Below are 20,803 nucleotides of genomic sequence, written 5' to 3'. Positions count from 1 at the left end.
GAGACAGTTTCTGACCAATCTTCTCAATATTTGGGTGTCAGTTTATAAATTCAAGGAATCCTGGAACTTTTCTCCTGTGAACAATATCAAGATTCAGAAAAAGTAAAATATAGCAAAGGATCGCTGTACTTGAAGAAGACCTTGCATACAGAATTAGCCCCCAACACTTATGTTGGGGGCTAATGGGATTGTACGAACCTTTTTCCTAAACATAGCAAATGGATAGGAATATGTGCTTCCTATCCATTTAAACCAAGTGTATCAAAGTCAAGATGACTTAAAATCATGTCTGTTTAGTAAAAAAGGTCAGAATTATTTTAAACCACTTATTTGTATAAATATCACCGTCACGTGGTGGTTGGGTTTAAGAAACTTATGGAATTCAAATTTCTCAAAGCGAAAATTGCCAAAAGTAGGTTGTTATGAGAAGTGAAGTGATATGGACGTATGAAACAGAAAAAGCAATTAAGGTTGTCTCCACTAGAGAAGTGGCTAACTAATAATGATTGAGCATGGTATATTTTTACTGTGCTGAATTCATTCAAATGAGGAATTGGGAGGCTTCCAGATGGGGAAAGTGGATATAGAGTTCTAAATGTAAGTTCATGAAAGAACCAGTTCTAGAATAGCTTCTTGCAGGGATTCTCGGTCATGGTGTTAGGAACACAGTTAAGGGTATGAGATTCATAGACTTGGTGCTTTACAAGGAAGGCAGTAGGAAGTGGATCAAGGTTTGCATAGCACTTGTAGAGAACACCAACAATTTTAATATATTTTTCCCCTGGCTTTTTGATTTTGTGGTTTTTAAAAAATACTTTTCTGGGGATGTAGTTTGCTCGTATTTTAGACCTTTTGCGCATAGACATGGGAAGCTTTGAAAACATGAATTGTCTTATTGTATTTTTGTACATTCACTGTAAATGCGTACAAAACTGTCGAGGAGAAAAGAGCTTGGTTAAACCTCTCCAAATTCTTTGTAGGGTGGTGGGACGGAGTGAGGTCAGTTTAACCACAATGTGATGCAAGTATTCTGAAAGATATGCAGGGATTGCTTGGGAAATTACCATGAAGGCTGTAACTTTTGGGCTCCTCATCAGTTACTAGTGATTTTATGGCAAGACTTCAAATCTACAAAGACCAAGAATTTGTTAAACTCCTGTCTGCACGAGGGAGGAGAACAGCCTGAACTTACTTTTTCTCTGATTTTCAAGGCTATTCCGAGGACTCTCAAAGCTAGTTTCTTGTTAATTTTCACAAATTGAAACGGCATTTGAAACGTACTCAAAAGTGCTACCTGCTGTAAGGCAACTTTTCCAAAAGCTGAGAAAAGAAGAAAAACTACAGAACGCCCTGGAGAAAATTGTACTTTGGTTTTGCTTCTGTGGGGTAGCTTCCCACTTCCACCTGCAGTCTGGTATTCAAGAGCAGCAGTCCATTAGGGTTTGGGGACATTTGAATACATGACCTAGTTAGAAAAGACAGGCTTTTCAAATCTTAAAAATGTGTTGCACAGCCACAGACCTGTTTTTAAAAATAGATAGAATTTTCCACATTCGTAGGGACTCTTTCTATTGCTGAACAAACACATTACAACTGGCATGCTTAAATATGTGCATCACGTGTCTCATTATATGACACCAGTATCCCAATGTGTGTATTGTTAAATGTGTCTATTTGTTCAGGGATCACTCGCTTCAAGAACTACAAGAGTAAAATTATTTAGTTATCCAAAGAGTTCCACCTACTGTACTGGCAATTAACTATGATTTTTAATCATAAAATGTTCGATAAGGTTTGCTGGGCCGTTAAAAAAAGAAAAATGCACTGGTTTATATTATTCTTCAAGTATTTTTCAACTAAATCGAGTTACTAAAAAATGCCTTACTGCATGTTCCGCTTATTGTGATGGCAAACAAAAACCTGCAGTATAAAAGTTAATTTAGCTAAGTCCACTGGTGCAATTAAAATTTGTTTATTTTTTTACTTCACTTGAATATAGCTTTTCTCTCTTGGGCAGTTCAGTTTAAATAGACTGTCATGAAGGTAAAGTCAATCGCGTAAGCACAGCAAAAGAACAGAAAAATAATTTCAAATGCCTTTAAATTAATTAAAATGTAGAGGGTAGTAGTAGGACCATTTTGGTTTTGGAGCTGGATCAAGTCCAGCGTGAAAAAAATGAAACCATTTCTTTTAGTATAAAGTAGTGAATGATTTTTCTTATGAATCTGTACTAGATAATCTGAGTCGTGCAGTTGGAAGATGATTTAACTTAACGGTTGATGTGTTTTTCCTATTGTGGAAATGTGTATGTTTGTAAATGATACTTTCAATTTGCATAAAATTCAAGTGTTCTGTAATTTGCCACCGTTTGTAATATGCTATTCTGTATTTCCAGGTTCAGCCAAGTAACCCTCTCGATGTCAACAATTTGTATTACCAGAATGCTTACCAGGCTATGCCTTATGGTTCTACGTACGACATGCCATATGCTTACGCTACATATGGATCTTCTGAGATGAAAATTCAAACAGATAAACCTGCCCCTTTCAAAACTCCCAGTAATGAGATGACTCCTGTTTCTATTGATTTGGTAAAGAAACAACTGAAAGACAGGTAGGGCAGACCCTCTGTTTACTTCGGCTTACAACACCTGTCCTCTAGCTTTCTGTTCCCTCAGGCTTCATTTAGTCTGGGGGGGATGTACGAAAAAAGAATTGCACCTGTGGAAAACTGTTGACCTGCTCTTTTTGGGAGAATGGGAAGAACATGGTGCCATCAAGACAGTGTTGAAGTCAATTCGTGGATTGCTTTGGAAACTACTTGAAATGTCCAAGCTTTGGACATGTCATCTTGTTCTTCAAGGATGGTTAGAGCACCTTTTGGATTGTCAACAAATTTAGTCTCAGGAATTGAGAGGACATTGATATGATTGGCTAGCCTTCCGTGTATTTTTCAAGTGATTCTTCAGTCTAAAATTTAAACGGGGATTTTGGTTACATGAAAACACATTTAGTAACGGGGTTCCCCGATCTTCCATGAGGCGGTTTGCAACCTTTTTTTTTTCTAGTGACTTTCAATTTGTTTATTTTGGGGCATTTTTATAGCAGCCAGTACTTTTAGACATCCCTGTTTGAAAATAGATAAGCTATATTTAAAAAAAATATTTAGTATTCCACAAAGTATGTATTGTTTGGTTCCTGAACACCTATGCTATTGGGGTTGCAGGGATGAGGCGTATTTCTTAGTACTATTGTCCAAATTAGTTGGATTGTTGACATCACATTGTTATTTTTCTCCAATTCAGTACATGATAGCTTGTTCAATGGAACTGTTGCTCCCTAATCAAGGTGGCTCTGGTAATTTAAGCATTGATTCATAGTTCTGTACTTTTCTTTTTACATTATTCCAGCACTTCACTCACTACCAGTAGTGTTTATATTGAAAAAGAGTTTGCTTTGCTATTTTGCATATCTCCCTTTTCTCTTCTAAATTCAGTTGTGATGGGAGATTGTATCTTGGGGAGTGGAACAAATGCGTTGTGAGAGTATTTCCTCTGTATTTTTGAAGGGCTCCTACAAATGCAGTATCTTAACCAACTCAAAGTAATGAAAGTTGCAGGAATCCATGGCATTTTCCATCTGGCTACAAACTTACCAGCTGAGAAACACATGTATCATACCACAAGTCCCATATTTTGGTGCACCCACCGTAGTCTTCATTGGGTATGTGATTGTCATTGTCAAAGGTGACAGTTTTGCATTCATCATCTCTTGCTGTTTATGCAAATTCAACAAAGCGATGGAGAAGTAAATGATCTATGTGTTATAAATCAGAACCCTAAGGAATATATTCATAATTTTATTTTAAATGAAGTTTCATTTGATCTTTTTATTCTTTTGCCCTCCAGGTTAAATTTAATGGAAGGCATTCATAAAACAAATCTGGAGCTGCATGAGAAACACATTCAGAGCCGAGAGAACTCTACCAAAGCCATTGAGAAATTGGATGGTTCTTCAGGGGGTATTGCAGAGCGGTATAAATTTTTGCAAGAAATGCGAGGGTATGTCCAAGACTTGCTTGAGTGTTTCAATGAAAAGGTAAGAATGCTGTAAATAAATCTTTTGCATTCCATCATAAAAACTAGCTTTGTGATATGTAAATTTGATGACAATTTGGGCGTAGGAATAATTTGTGCATTTTGTCTTAGTCAAATAGTTAAAATTAGTGGAGCAGCCCTTTTTCTTGAGAAGGTCTAAAATGCATCTCTTCCCCTTCTCCAGCTTTGTTGCATGTGTTTTTGTAGTCTCTTCTTTAGGCAGTGGCAACCCTGTATCAAGGTCAAATGACTGTCTCAATTGTTTGTATGCAGTTTCAAGATACTCACACTCAATAAAACTGCACTGGGTTTCCCCACCACTTCAAACATAAGCTCTGTGTAACAAGATCTATATTTGGTGACAATGGAATGAGGAATAATTGGATGTTTTCCTCACTGTCATAGTAAACATTGCTGGTGTTATAATTTTTCTAGAGCCTGCAATATTGCATGTTTCGCCTTTCTTCTCTTGCCATCGAGGAAGTGCGCTAGTAGTTTGTGTGCCAATCAAATATTGAAAGACTGACTGAATAAGTTATCTGCAGTCTCTCCACTATAAGGGCGAGCAGATGTTGATTTTATAATTTGCCCTTGCCTTAATTGTGAGGATTTTGCAGTTGACCTGCAAAACAGTTAACAAAACCAGGCTAATTAACCACTTCCATGCTCATGACTAGGTCAGCTCGTCATGCAGTACACTGGAGCTGTGCTAATGACGAGCTGACTTTGTCATGAACAATGGGAATTTATCAGCACCCAGCGGGAATTGCCTTAGCACCAATGTGGTTAAACATTCCACATTACCTTTGTCCGCATACAAAGCAATCCTCAGTGGATCGAGATAAAAAAAATGCATAGTTGTGTTTTCGTTGACAACGAGAGAGCATCCCACAGGTTGGAGCAAGGGCAAGTAAGCCAATGTGTAGTGTGGAAAAGTATTTTGAAGGAGAGCTTGTAGGCTTTTTATTTCAGCTTGTTGGAAGTTTAGAACCTGTTATTTGATAAATAGGACTTTGAATTTAATTTGAATGAGGTGATAGTGCAACACTCTGAGTCTCGGGGTCATAAAGATTAATATGCATTGACCTAAGATCTGCCATGTAGGAATGTTTGAATGTGAGGGAGAGATGTAAAACATTGCTGCTGGTTAGATGGAGTGGGATCTACTTCCCCCCCCAAAAGAATTCTGGAAAGAGCTTTGGCAGTAGGTGAGGAGTATTTATTCTGAAGAAAAGACCTAGACCATTACGCAGGCTATGCACGGCTAAGCTAGATCAATGCTAAGTATTTCAGTGTCAGTGATCTAGTTCTCTCCAACAATGTGCTCCTTCACAATACTAAATTCAGGCAATTTTAAAGACTTTAGCCACACAGGATTACAAGGGATTTACAGGTAGAAAAGAATGGCAAGGAAGTACAGTTGGAAAATGCACATTCCTTGCCAAAGTATGGTTTAGTGTTATTTAAAAAGTAAAAAAAATATTTGATGCTCAGAAGCTGAGATATGTGCATGCATTTTTCAGCATGATTTTTTTCCGTTTTACAATCGCCAGAAAGTTTTCAGATTATCCTTAATGTTTAAAATCTAATGTTAATTCTGTCTCTATTGAACTCCCACCTGATGAGAACATTAAATCTTTCAGGCATTTGCATGCTTTGAATTTTTTCAAATCCGTTATCTGTCAATCCTTGGTGCATTGATGCCTAGCAGTATTAAAGACTTTGATTTACTTCTTTAGTTTGTGTCCTTCAGCTTGTTATGTGGTCCACAAGACAGCCATTGACGCAAAAAGACCTGACATCTTCCACCTCATGAAAGGCAATCTCCTTATTGTGTAGCTAAGATTTAGTTTTAAAGAGTCCTCCACTTAAGCTGTACATTTGAGATTTTAGCAAAGGGTTTCCTTCTTCCTGGTTCACTTCTCTTGCAGCCTTTATAGTCTTTCTCGGGCTGTTTTGATAGGCCATTACTAACTTGGATTCTCACTTCCTTAGATATACTTTTACTGCTTTGTTATGGCTGAACAATTCCCTATAAAAGCCATTGCATCCATTTTGGGCCCGCAAGACGTGACCTACACAAAGTATTTTCGGCAGACCCACATAGCCTAGGTATATCAGTATACCTTTGACAAATAGCAATAGACACAAAGCAAGGGGTATGTGGTTATCACAGATAAAACTGAACGCAGTGCCCGCTTCAAGGACAGGGTGCTCAGTGTTTAAGTTTAAAAAAAAAAAAAGAAGAAACAACCGAGCACGGTGTCCTTGAAGCGGAGCAGCTTTCAGTTTTAAACTTAAACATGGATTTGCAATGCAATAGGTCTCGCATTTACGCAGGTTAAGTTATTGGCATTGTAAATGACGATGCCTTTTATTTATAAACGCCATTGTCATTTACAATGCCAATAGCGTAAACTCATAAATGCGAGACCTATTGCATTGCAAATGCTTGTTTTTGTGTCTGGCAGAGCCAGTACTAGTAGAACTTTGGAATGATCTCCCTTTCCCCGAATTGAAAACCAGCAATGAGGAGCTATAACTCTTTAGGACTGACATACTGAAGTTATTGTTTTTGTTTCTGTGATTCTGTGATTTTGTGATTCTGAGCAACTTCCTTTTGAGGAATCCCCAGGAAAATGTCAGACTCCAAGTTGTCCCGAGCTGAACGGTTTTATACAGCGGTCTTAACAGCTTCCCCACCTCCCCCCTTTAGGTTTCACCATCACCACTACCAATGACACTATACCTTCAGTAAATGCACATGCCCTTTGGAAACTTACTACATGGTCATCATTTGTTCGAATACAATACAAGCTAGACATCTACAGTCTATCCCTTCTCTTGTATTCTCACCATGCATCATACCACTTTTAACCTTTGTTTCCAAAGGACACTTTGTGTGTGATGGAATACGAGTAAGCAGAGATGTCTGTTTCAAAGCCAAGTTTCTTTCAGAAGTGCCTAATGCCAGCAGTTTAGTTATTACATCGAGAACCCTCAGAAATACAAGTTCTCCAGTTGGATATTTAACATAAGTTAATTGTGTGCAAAGACTGGAAAGTGCTTCCCTATTACTCTTCCCGTTTCTACTCCTTCCCAACTCACCCTTTTTATCTGTGACCCATATATGCCTAAATAATTTTCATGACTATTATCCATTTTTCCTGTTATTTTTTTCCTCAATGTTCATCCACTTGAACCTTTGAAAAAATTAAGTGTGTTGTTATTATTGAACTTCAAACTTGTTTCCACTTTTTGTAATGGAGTCAATGATTCCGGTCTCACCAGGGATAACACTCCTACTTATGCATTCCCTCTAGTGCAAGCCTGTCTGAATACAACCCTGGTCTACTCAGTCTGCCCACTCCACCATTCCCTTCCCCCTGAACACAACGATGGGGGAGGATTGGGGAAGTCCTATGCATATGTAAACATTTTCATTCTCTTTTGGTAAAAAAGTAAACCTGTAAAAGCATAGCAAGGCTATAGTGCAGCATTTCTGCCCATATCTGCCCCAGCAGTCTATGATAAAAGAAGATACTTTGGCAGTCCCAGCTAGCCAATAGATGCAGTTGCCTAAAGTGCCATATCCTAAAGGAAATGAATCACAATCATGTCCCTCCTCCCTCCAGAGCTGTAGTATTTCAAGCTATGATGTTTATGATGCCGTATGGCTAGGGCACTTGAGCATACCACCTCCATTTGCTTTGCTATTTGAACACGATCCGGAAGGTGAGCTATCACCAGGAGGTTCTGCCTCCAGAACACTGCATTGACTTAATGCGAAGCTGTCAGAGGACAACTCCTTTAAAAGACCGAGATGCCTGATGTCACACAGCATTATGGACAAGAGGCCAAGATGTTGGATTACCACAATGCTCTTTTAACGTTTTTCCAAGAACCTGCAAGGTTTCGTTAGACCAAGAACTCAAAATGAAAGCATTAACCAGAGCCTTAAAGAGACATCCCCAAAAAGGCTATGATGACAAGCCTCTTAATAAATAAGCAACGTCAACATTTAATGAGGCATGCAAATATATAGTATGGCTGTTCTTGTTAAGACTGCAATATTTGCAGCACCATTTGCTTTGAGTGGCGTAACATGACAAGCTACATCTCCATGCAGGTTGGCACTTCCAGCCGTGCATTAACATTCATTAAGACCTGTTCCTCCCTAGAATAAAAGTAGGTAATAGAATACTAAATTGGCCATTTGCATCTCTCCACTACCAGGAGTTTCTCAAAGCATATTCATGTGACATTCTATTAAAGAGGAAGACCGTGTCACTTAAACTTTAAAACCATGTATGTGTAGTTACACTGTTAATTGGCACTGCATAACCTTTCTTACAGTTACAGTCATCCCAACCATTGTAAGATTCTTTAATCTTCATTACAAGCATCTCTATCCATGTGGAACAGACCTTGCTCTGTTGCTTTAATTATTCTATATTTCCGATTGAATTGTGGACCTGGTATGGCTTACTTAAATATTGTGGCCACATTGACAACATCTGACTTTAGGGTGAATACTATAATTTGGGCAGTGTTTTTTGGCAAAACTGCAAGTTAATGCAGCTAGCTTTTCAACTTAAAAGGTTTCCCAATCCATGTCAAATTGATATCTTCCCTTAAGAACAAGATTGAGCGAAACACCCGAGGCACTGGTTGCAGTATTAGTGTGCCAGATTAGCCTGTAGGATTTGTTTTAGGTGCTCTCTACAGTAACACTCTTAAAAGTCAACAATGGCAACACTGCTTTCCTCTGAATGTTATTTTTATATTTCATGTGTCCCTAATTGCCTACTATCCGTAAAGTAGATTGACATGACTGGTCTATCATTTACATCTAACGCCTCATACAGAAGCACTATCCCTAAAATGAGGGTAAGATTAACTTAATCAACCATATAACCAGAATAACACCTCTTTTAATTAGATAGGTTCTTAAACTCTTAATGAGTCCCTTTAGTTTTGTAAAAAATATGTGCCACTTTATAGTAATCTCCTGTGCAGGAAATATAATTCTTGACAGTCATCATTTTATAGGCCCAACTTCAGAGAAGATCAAACAGTAGCCAAATCCTCTCTTTTTGATCTTGGCTCTAAATCTGGCTTCTGGCTCTGTTTGACCTAAGAATGGGCACCCTCACACAAACAAAGGACATACTTCAATATAAAACACTAAAAACTTGTGCCTTATTAAAGTGATATTGAAACACCATAAGGGGAAAGGGTCGTTTGGACTGGGACGGTTAGACCCAGATACTGAAATCATAAATCAGTTGATTAAGCCATAATTGCTTATCCGTGAATAAAGAGGGCATTCGCTTGTTCTGATATCCAACGTTTTATACAGTCTTTTTATGAGCTCAGCAGTGCTTCACTAAATTATAAACCATGACATACAGATATGAAAAGGACATGGTCCTAATATGAGAAGGACCAAACATATCTCAAGATCTGATTGCCACAACATCTAGTACGATGTTGCAGCAGCCATTTTAGCACTTAGGAGACCTAGTCCCCTGTCCTTGAAAAAAAGATTACAAAAATATAGGGTGGCTGGGTAGGGATACCATGGCTAGGTATGACATGAATATCGTTCCTAGACTTATAGTTGTAGAACGTTTTGTTGACAGGCTTGATGTCTCCATGCAAGAATTGTCAGTACATTAAGACCTGCTACATCAGTGATGTCACTACATCAAAAGTAATAACAACGTAGGTGCATTTTTTATATCTTCCTAAGCACTGCACCCGCAGAATATATGTATATGTATGCATACACATTCACTGTGTATGTATACATATATAAACCCGAAACACCAAAATTCCCATGCTTCGCCTCCAAGTACCCACAGACCATGACCAGTACACTTTGAAAAAACTGTTCACTTCCTACACTTCCTCAGATTCCATAAGTAGTGAGGAAATATGTCAGACTTCCATGACCCTCATAGCTCCAACTTGGGCAAGATCGCCATAGTATTCAATGCTTCTAGAAAGATCTGTCCATCTCCACCAAAAGTTACCCATCTAACCATACCTTCTGAATCGGCCTTAAGGGTCTGCTCAGGCTTCCGAACATCTAGAAAAGTAACCTAGCAATCTGGGATTTTATATTTTAATATAAGCTTACTTAGATCATCTTCTGGATTGTATGGAAATCCTATGTGAGGCACGTATACTGACCACAGGGGTGTGTTGTGCCATGCTATCTCAAAGTCTCCACAATTATTAAAATCCTGCAAGAAAAAACAACCTTGACATAAAACTTCAAATTGTCCATTCTCTTTTTCCCTTCAAACGGCCTTCCTTCCTTTGCATCCTCTGCATGCTTCTTCTCTGAGCACAGCCCACTCTTGCGTCACATGCATGTTTGCCCTAATCCCTATTATTGTCCCTCTTCAAATTGCCTACAATGTGTTTCAAATATCACACAACCGCTCCTATAAAAGTTCTACCCCTGCACCCTAACAATACATAATCTCACGTAGCTAGGCTACTAACACCGCCAACCAATTTAAAAAATCCCGCTTCATCCCCCCTCCCAATATCGCATCTAATTTCCCACTGATGTCATTTACCACATTGTACCACATTGAAACTAGAGTTAAGGTATGTGCTGTCTCTGGTAGAGCACAACACTAATCCCAATAACTACAAAAACACCAAACGTGGGACCTGGAACTGCGTGCTGCCCAGCTTAAAAGCACAGCAATGCCTTGTCAGGGTTATTAAGTGCTGTATAATGCAATCACAGTACAAGATCTAACTCATGCTAAAACGAATATAATAGTACTCAGTCGTTTGTCGTTCATACTCGCTGCCTAATAATTCCCTTTACTGCTTGACACACTCACATAAAACAAAACTGCTTAGTGTCATAACCTTCCCCAGTAGCATACTAGTCCACAGAAATAAACCACCCATTACCATCTGAAAAGGCATGGAATAACTGAATACTCTATTCCTCATCCATTCGTTCCAGTTCAAACTCTATAGCATAGAAAAGATGAGAAACCACTGCATGCATCTACACCAAATGTGGCCTAGACAGATCACTGCAGAGATTGGCATTGCCATTTACCTGGCTAAACGGAGGTAATATTTTTGTTCTTGCAGCATTAGGGGTTGGTGTTGAAAAAAGAAAAAACTCTGTAATGATCTTATTGTAGTGGCCACATCAAAACATCTGCTTGTGCACAAAGCAATGAAAGGCAAAATGCTCTTCTGCAACACAAAAATCAGATATTCCTATAGGGTTTGTACACCCTGTGTGGAGCAGTTGTGTATTTTGTATCTTTTTTCACATAGGTATTTTTTTTGCATACATATATTGTCTATCTTTTGTAGGTACCCATCACTTTATTGTAGTGACATTGATTTCTCATCCTTTCGTCATAGGATTTGTCATTTTTGTAAATGCATGTTGAGTTGATAAAAATATTTGCCATTCTGAGTTAAACTTAAGAATAGCGCTATTCAAGCTGAGCTGGTTATGTTTGTTCTCTGGAAGATGGAAGCCTATAGAGGGGTTGCATACACAGATTAGAGGGATTACCTGTATAATATTTGTGGCTCTTACCAAGCATTCACTATGTACATCAGAAGTCTTATGCAATCAATCTTGATACTGTATTATTTTGCTGTTAGATATAATTTTGTTTAGCTCCTGCTAGGAAGCATGTTCAGTTTATCTTGGCTTAGCATGGACCCCAAACAGTCATTTACGTTAAGGACTCGATGTTACGTAGTTTGTTATATTTTTGCAGGTTCCTCTGATAAATGAACTTGAATCAGCAATGCACCAGCTGTACAAACAGCGAGCTTCCCGCCTTGTCCAAAGACGACAAGATGATATTAAAGATGAATCTGCGGAGTTTTCAAGCCATTCAAGTCAGTCCATCTTGAAGGTTTTTATTATTCATTAAACACCCTTGTTTAATTAGTGATGTTAAATGAAACCAGTGCATGTTAAATAACATTGATAACTTGCTCTCTGTTGCTCACAGTTTTTTTTATTTTATTTAAGTTTTTACATCAACAAACATATAACGGAGTAATAAAGATTTTTTTATTTTAAATTACCCCATTTCAACACCGTATTGCTGTTGATGTGAAGGGTTTACCAGCCACATTGGTTCAAGCATCATCCAACTGTTGTAATAGAACGTACAGTGTAAAGTGCACACATCACAAGTTTCATTGCAAATAGTTGATCAATGGGTTTTACAATACTACTAGACTAGTCTGTAATTGCATTTTATTCCAATATACAAAGACCAGAGCGCATTGCGCTTCTGTTGCTCACAGTCGAGCGGTTTAGAACAGTTAGTTCATGTCCTTTTAGTATCACTCAATGTGTTTGTACCAATACTTGCACACCCACCAACTTCCATTTTTCTGTCAGTGATCACATACCTTGATTTACATTATTGAATGCCATCTGGTAAATGCATAGCACTGACATATCCTTCAACTGCTGTTAGTTACAGTAAAACTTTCCATCTACTTTTGTTGATAGATTATTTGTTGCTAATCTTTGGAGCAGATTCTTCCTTGCCTGACTGCTTCCAAAGGAGAGGACTGCTGCTTGGTTCAATAGCTTGGAAACTGCATTGCTTTGCTATAAAACAATGTATTTATTTGTGCTTTAAACAATGCCGTTATTTCATTTTGCCGGAACGGGTTGGTCCGTGAAACTATTTTGTAGTCCCTGTTTTTACAAGACATTTGACCCTGCTGCTCCTCTCAGAACCCTTCTCCGCTTGCCTTTGTTTTCTATTCTTGTCATTTCGTTGTGTTATCATCTTAATCGGTGCCTCCCAATGAATAGGCATTTTACTGGGGAGTAGAAAGCTGACTGTTCACCTCAAAGACAACCGAAAGTTTAAACCTTTTGAGCGACATCAGGAGTGTGCTAAAATGCGTTCTGAATTGGCAAACCCAGCATTGCTCAAGGATGCTTTTACTTGTTGGAATGTGCTGTAGACTTCACGTAGGCTTTCTGCACATTCCTCTTGTTCTAAAATTGATCAACAAACGTTGTCACACTTTGCCATATTCTATTTTGCTGGTGGGCACCTGGTGTCCGAAATTATTATGGTTCACAAATTTCTTAATTGTTATTTTGTTTTTTAACTGATTCTCTTTACTAGAAGTGACAAGGCTTTTGCATTTTCATTTGGTCAATGCATACACGTTTTGTGGTTTGGTGGGTCTTTTATAAACTAGGCCTTCCAAAAAATAATTGGCAGTCCTGCTGTTGTCTGTCAGATATATTTCTAAAGTGTTTTAGACATTAAGAGGAACAGATGGTTGGTTTTGTCGTAGCATTAAAATTTGGCATCTAATACGGTTTCTCACCGAATGCTTTAAAAATTCAGCTTTTATATTTGCCTGTTTTAATCAATTGCTAAAACTATTTATCATATGCTATTTCAGTCATAAGTTATTTAAGTCTATGAATTACCCTTTACACATTAAAATTAGTTATTTCTAATAGCTAACAAAACAAGTGTTGCTGTTGCCTTTTATAAAGTGTTAAACAGGATAACCACTGTATTGTGTACTTTCCTGATTTCTACTCTTTCAAATCTTTCAAATTTAGTCTTGCTCAGTAGATAAGTAGCTAGGTTTGGTGACTCGTGGACTAATGCATCCACAGCAATAACATGTGTTCTCATACTCACTTGTTGAATCCAGGCTGGTACACTGAGCCTTTCATCCATCAGAGGTCATAAAATGAGTTCCATTTAGTTTGGTAACCATATACATCCTTTATTTCAGTGTCGAGGTGCCTTTTTGGGTGAATGCGTGCTTTACAAGTACATGTTCTAAGATTGCCGTGCAAATTGTAATTCACAAAAAATAGTGCATATACAGATTATAATGGAGATGTTTCTCCCTAAAATACAGAACAGATGGAAGTTTCAGGCTGTACTTTGTGTGTACCCCATAGATGCCCTAACTCGTTCCCATTTAAGTTTGGAATATTTTATCTGTTTTATTTCCAAAGTCTTTTGAACTCATTTACAGCATTGTTAAACTACTGAAATAAAAATCCACAATTTTGGTTGCTAGCGCTTCAGCGCTATACATAGGTGCACCAGGTTATATATGTTGTTTTACAAGGATGTGGTGGTTATCGTAATCGAGCCTTCCTTTCTACCCAGTTTTATCAGATTTCATATGAGCTGGGAAGTATATTTTTTTACTGGTTTTTTTCTAACCTGTCAAGAAGAATCGTTCATAATCTGTATGGCACTGTTTTGTCAGAAGCTTCCCAAGTCAATTTACTCGTATAGTAGATACCTGTGAACGCTCAATTTTGAGAGGAAGGCGTATAAGCTATCCGTGACTTGCTGGGTGGTATCTTGTGCACTGGGCTACATCTCTGTGTTCAAGCATTGGTCACCTAAATGTTTTCATGATTTTGCAGTTAAGGCTAAGACAATGATGGTGGACTCTTGAAGAGAAGTTTCTCCCCTCCAATCTGATGATTACTACCATCCTTCACATTTCCCCAGATGTAGGGATAGTGTGTATGAATGAGCTACTTGTTGAAGTAACAAGTACTTATTCCATCTAGCCTTCCTTCATATGACCTACCTACCATTTCATCATTTCCATATTTATCAAGAAAAGGAACCGATATTCTGTGATTTATGGGTCTCCTTTTCACAGCAAATATTTGTGATCTTAAAGCTTTGCCTTCTGTTTGAGGTCTTTACTACATCTATAATAATGAAATCTGTTGAGGAAAGCCACCAAGATTTTAGGACAAGTGGAAACCAGGAGAGGAAACACAAAGTTAATTAAATCTTTACCTAGCCCCTATGGGATCCTTTCTAAACTTTGTCCCATTGACCACAGTAGCAGTTTTTCAGTGTGCTAGAAACGCCCTCCAGGTCTAATGCTGAGAGTCTTTGGACCTTAATCCAAGGCACACTCGACGTGTCCATGGGACCTGAATTCAGTGTTTGAGCTAAATGTTTTCTAAAGTGAGGGACACTGCCGTAGTAAACCTTTAGCCATGCACACTTGTGAGAGAGTGCCATCTTTCTTGCATTGGTATGACCCCACTTTTTTCTGACTGCTGATTTGCTTTAACTGAGTGTGCCCTGGGCTACTGCCAACCAGGTACCCAGGACCTGTGTTCCTTCCCTAAAACTGTGTTACAACTAAAACCCAATTGACATCTCTGGCCACCTGTCAGCCCCTCGTAAATGGTACCCTAGATACCCAGGGCATGGTGACCAGAGAAGACCTGTAGGAACTGGGTTCGCCAGATCCCCGGGGGTAGCATGGACCGAGCAGGTAGGACCCCGAAGCTTAGGTGTAAAGTGACTACACAGCACATGCATCCACTGAGACAAGAAGTACACAGAGACTGAAACCACACCAGTGGGTTTGATTCAAACAAATACGTTTTATCTAAAATCAAAATCAGGGCAATCAAAAATCACAGTAGTAATAACTCATTACCTTTCCTTAAATCGCATATTTTTCAGTACTTGGCCATAAATAAATATTAAATACTGAGTATCTGTAGGCCCTTCAGAAAATACTGCCTTAGACAGGATTAAAACATTTCATGTAGCATTGGTAAAATCTTCCAGGGAGCATCTGCAAGGAATTCGTTAAGGAGACATGCACATACATTTCATTTCGCAGGAATAAAACATTTCCTTATACCCCTGTGGGCATCTAGTCAACCTTTCCTTATGCAGGAATAACCATTTCATCCAAGGAATGACGTTTCATTACTCAGCAATAACATTCCCTAGCTGCAGGAATTAGCAGGTTATCAAAGGAAGGTAAACATTTCATTGAACGTAGGTAAAGCATTTCATCAAGCCAAGTTAAATCCTGCATCAAGCAACAATAAACAATCCCTCAGCCCATATACCTAACCTCTGGGCTGGCCTAGGGTGAGTGGGAGCAACAAGTTCTCCCCAATGGTTGTGGAAGGAAGATTGCCGGCCCAGTTGCGGTATTTTCAGGGTCAATTAGGGCCAACGAGGCCCAGTCTCAAGTTCTCCAGGGGGGTGGGACGGTCACGGGCCTCCCCCTCGCTCCTGGGAGGTCCCGTGGATTCTCCGCCCTCCCCCGGGGCTTTACCTGTGGTCTTCGGGCCTTCCCAGGGCCCCTTGCGGTGATTACGACAAGCAGAGGAGGACGGCGGCCCTCCGGGGCCTCACTCGGCCCAGTGTGGTGTGGTGGCGGATCGGGGAGGCTCGCGACTCCTGAAGAGCCCCCCGCGCCGCGCTGCAGTCGGCCCCGGGCCTCGTGCGGTCGTCAGAGGCCGGGGACCGGTCGAGCACAACCTCTGCTAGGGCGCGTCACAACGGCCCAATGAGGGCGCGGCGGGGGCGGAGTCCAAGACGCGCCCCCCTTCACATGAGGCTGGTGTCGGGCTTCTGAGGCCTAGGGCGGCCTCCCGGGTGCAGCGGCGGCCCTCCCCTGGCTCTGAGGGCCGCCGAGGTGATGAGGCGCGAGGATCTCCGCTAAGGGGGCTCTGGGACTGCGGTCGTGAGGACCTGCCTCCAGTCACAGCGGGGATGATGCGAACAGCGCCGGGCCTCGGCGGTGAGTATCGCCCCGCTACCGCGCTTCTTTACCTCAGCGCTTTGGGGACGGTCAGTGCTGCTTCTCTCTCCGGGCGCAGCGCAATGGGGCAGAATGGCGCGTGACACCTTTAGCGCCTCAGAGGGTCAACGTGCTCGCTCTTCACCGGCGCGTCAAGAGCAATGTCAGCAGTTCTTCGCAGGCTACAGCGCTCTGGGCGGAATGCAGCGCTTGGTAGAGAAAGCGCTGGGGACAGGTTTCTCCTTAGTGCTTAGCAGGCAGGTTATCACTTCAGGCAGGAGAGCACCGGGGGCACAGGTTGATACGCAGGGCGCAGAGGTGGCAAGGCCCAATACCTGGTTGATCCCCAGTAATCCTTGGGGGCACAGAAAGGGGGTCTTCTCGACGCCAGTTGAGTCCCGCGCCCTTCTGAGGTAAATTCCTGGTTTCTGGAGGAGGGGGGGCGTTGTGAGTTGAAGGCTTTCCTCAGCAGGTCACTTCAGGTGGTCCCTGGGTTCCCGTCCCGCCAGGCCAGATCAGTGGGCTAGTTCATTGTCCCTTACACATTTTTGGGGTCCGCGTCTAAATCCGGTCACCCCCAGTGGTATAGGTTCCTGACTAGGCCCTACCGCCTAAGTCTCCTGCGTAGGGTCCCCCAGGTCAGTGATGCCCCAACTGACTAGAAAGTTTCCCTCCCTTTTCTTTTATAGTGGCAGTGGGCAGTTGGTGACCGGGAAGGTTTCAGGAGCTTCCTCACTCCAGCTATGGGCAGGCAGGCAAGCTGGTATTGCAACAATGTTTAGAGGTTCCAGCCAGCTCCTGGCTACTAGAGTGCGTCTACAAAGACCATGCTGCAGTAGCAGGGGTCAGTGGCAGCCATGTTGGGGGGAAGAGAGCACCTGCACCTTAGCATTGATTAGCAATGGGAAGGTGCCCAGAGACTTACGGCCAACAAAAAGAAGGTGGGAAAAGTGAGGCAAAAGCGAAAAATAATAGGGAAAGACCACCCTAAGGCTGACAGGTCTAACAAGCGTCCCCCCCAGCTGAAAGTGGGGAGAGCTACCCAACCTCTAGGGAGTTCTCGTCACTAAGGCAGAAAAACCAGGATAGACCGCCAGCATTGTCGTGGTCGACTCCGGGCCGATGTTCCACCCGAAAGTCCATCCCCTGTAGGGAAATGGACCACCTTAGCAACTTGGGGTTTTCGCCTCTCATCTGCATGAGCCAGCGAAGGGGTCGGTGGTCGGTTTGAATCAGGAAGTGAGAGCCAAACAGGTATGGCCTCAACTTCTTCAAGGCCCAGACCACAGCGAAGGCTTCTCGCTCAATGGTACTCCATCGCCGTTCCCAAGGGAGGAGTCTTCTGGAATTCCGAAGTACTCCCCTGTGATCAGGGGAGAAGCCAGTACTGTACCTTGTAGCCCAGTACTGAACCGCAAAAGTAATCCTTACCGGGTTTACTAGTAATCTGTATTTTCTCCATAGGAATCCATTGTCTGCTTTTCTATGAAATTTCTTCTGTCTACCTTTGAAAATTTGAAATATTCTGTAAAAATCATACGAAAAACTGAAACACAACTACCTGTTTTAAGTTGAGACCCCAGTGCTGGACCGAGGAGCCCAGTACTGGATTACAAAAGTAACTAGATCATACTTTACCTGCAACCTGAACTTTCTCCCATTGGATAACATTGCCAGTTTTTCATGGAAAAGTTTTTAAGTGTGAACTTTTAAAACCGCTTTATATTCCTGAAAAATCACTACCATAATCAAAACTATTTCACTAAATTTGAACTACCAAAGTAATCTACAAAGTAATCAACTGTACATATATGATGAAAACCCATTGAGCTCAATGCTATAGTGTGTTTAGAATTGTGTTGCCTACTGCAACCCCTGTATCTATTGTGTTCACAAAGTTTATTACCTCTTTGCAAAGTAATTACATGAGTACTCATATCGAGAAAAGTATATTTTTATACCTGTTGGTTCTAAAAATAAAACAACTATATCTGTTGATATAAAAACAATTGGTCTGGAGTTCAGTCCTTGAGTGTGTGAAACCTTTTGCTGACTGAGTGTGTACATCAAATGCTTTACACTGTCCTTTGATACTCTTACTGCTCGACCAAGCCACCACTTTTGAGAGTAAGGTCAGTCCTGACTTTAACCTCTGTTATACCTCTGGGGTTTGTGGACTCTATACACACTGTACCTTATTCTGGTCAAGTATATTTAAAGCCACTTTCTCACAACACTGAACTCATATGCATTGTGCAGGAAGGCCCTTTCTGATGGATACATCTGCCAGTGGATTCCTCACCTTGTGAATATCCCCCTGCGTCAGCAACATTCGGAAATTCTTTTGTAGCTCTTCACGCCGACTAGGACGACGTCACAGAAGCACGACATCGCGTGCGGCTCCGCTGACGTCACTGACTGATTTTTTTAGGCATCCTCAGTAGCTTGTTTAAAACTCTGTTACTGTTGGTTGTTTCCAGTGTTTTTCTTGTTTCCTGTCGAGATGCCATCGAAGAAAACTGGGTTCAAGCCCTATGGAGAGTGTGGGAAGATGATGTCCATAACGGATCCACACGAAGACTGTGTATGGTGTCTGTCTTCTGACCATGACGTCCAAGGGTGTCCATGCTGTAAAAAGATGAACCCCAAGGCGCTGCGAGAAAGAGAGGCGAAGCTTCTTGTGGCAAAGATAAAAGGCAAGAAAGACAGGAAGAGTTCAAAGTCCCGCTCGAGACGGTCGAGGTCGGCTTCGAGGTCATCTTCGGGGCATGCTTCTCGTTCCAAGAAGAAGCATAAGAAGAGGAAGCACGGGTCTCGGCGTCATTCCGAGAGAGAGTCAGATCCGAAGTCGAAGTCTCCAGGTCGTCGACATTGGAAGGATTATGTGTCTCCTTCACCTGTTATACTGGATCCAGAAGGTGAGCCCTTGCCTGTGGAATCACCGGAGCAGGCGCCGGCGTCGAATCCTGCGCCGGCGTCGAATCCTTCCCCGGCGCCGACACATTCTCCACCTCGAGAGAGGAAGAGGCTTTATTGTCTGAAGTGTTTGCGACTCTGGAGCATCATCCTGAGGATTCGGTTGACCCGGTTCCTGTACCTCGATAGGAGCAGACTGTGGGTCCATACCCTCCTTTTCCTGACCCGGGGCAAGACCCGGCGCATTATTCAAATGCAATGTATGGGGTCTTCTTGAGAGCCGTGTACCCTTCTGGAGCACCGGCTGGTCCCATTGGTCTGATGGCCTTTAATCTGGGCGTCTCTCAGACTTATGCACCAGCGCCTTTTATGCCGGCACCGGCTCCGTCTTGGCAATTCTCGGCGCCGAGGTAATCGTCGCCGATTCCATCTTCACCGGCTCCGATCTCAACTCGACCTTGTACGCTCCAGTCTGATCCTCCGGCTCCGCGATCGGCGCCGTTGGAGTCGGTGGCGGCTCCACTGACGTCGACCCCGAGAATGAGGTCTAGGCGGGAGGCACAAAGGCTTCTGGAAGAGCGGAGATATAGAGAAGAGGAGATGGAAGAGGGAGAGCTGCAAGAATCTGATGATTTTTTTCGATGACCTTAAGGAAGCGAGTGGTTTGGAGTTCTCTCCGGAGTGGAAGCTTTCCTCGGCTCCTGATGCCACTTCGAAGGATGTAGCACCATATCCCATGGTCATTTACGAAGGCAGCAGAACTTTTAGATTTGAATCTGCCTACTGTGGAGTTTAAATCGAACATTTTGACAGAGGTACTCCATTCTCCCTCTTCAGCGGTGGAACCAATGCTGCCTTTTAATGAGGCAATTACAGAGCCTGTTTTAGAAGTGTGGCGTAAGCCCTTTTCGTCTCCTGCAGTATCAGGAGCTGTTGCAAGGAGAGATAGGGTGGCTCCTGGGGATCCGGACTTCCTTTCATCACATCCGTCTCCGGAGAGTTTGGTGGTTCAGGCGGCCAAGCACCAAAAAAATGGACTGGTGCTTTTCCTCAGGTTCCTGGTGACAAAGAGTCTAAAAATCTGGACCAGTCAGCGAAAAAAGTGTTCTCTTCGGCTAGCATGGCCCTCAAGTCCACAAATGCCACGTGCCTTTTATGGCGCTATATACACGCTTTGATGGACTCTGCGAA

General features: G+C 41.7%; 1 protein-coding gene across 2 annotated transcripts in view; it reads left to right on the top strand.

The window, feature by feature from the left end:
• PAXBP1 (PAX3 and PAX7 binding protein 1) overlaps window positions 1-20,803 on the top strand; it is a 275,887-nt gene that overhangs the window by 52,529 nt on the left and 202,555 nt on the right. For both annotated transcript variants that reach the window (XM_078658411.1, XM_078658410.1), the window contains exons 6-8: window positions 2,396-2,613; window positions 3,908-4,097; window positions 11,878-12,001. In XM_078658411.1, the coding sequence (XP_078514537.1) occupies window positions 2,396-2,613; window positions 3,908-4,097; window positions 11,878-12,001 (532 nt within the window). The remainder of the gene's footprint in view (window positions 1-2,395; window positions 2,614-3,907; window positions 4,098-11,877; window positions 12,002-20,803) is intronic.

The sequence above is a fragment of the Lissotriton helveticus genome, chromosome 8 (genome assembly GCF_964261635.1).
Source record: "Lissotriton helveticus chromosome 8, aLisHel1.1, whole genome shotgun sequence".
In the NCBI taxonomy this organism is placed as follows: Eukaryota; Metazoa; Chordata; class Amphibia; order Caudata; family Salamandridae; genus Lissotriton; species Lissotriton helveticus.
This window is presented reverse-complemented; position numbering and strand designations above follow the sequence as displayed.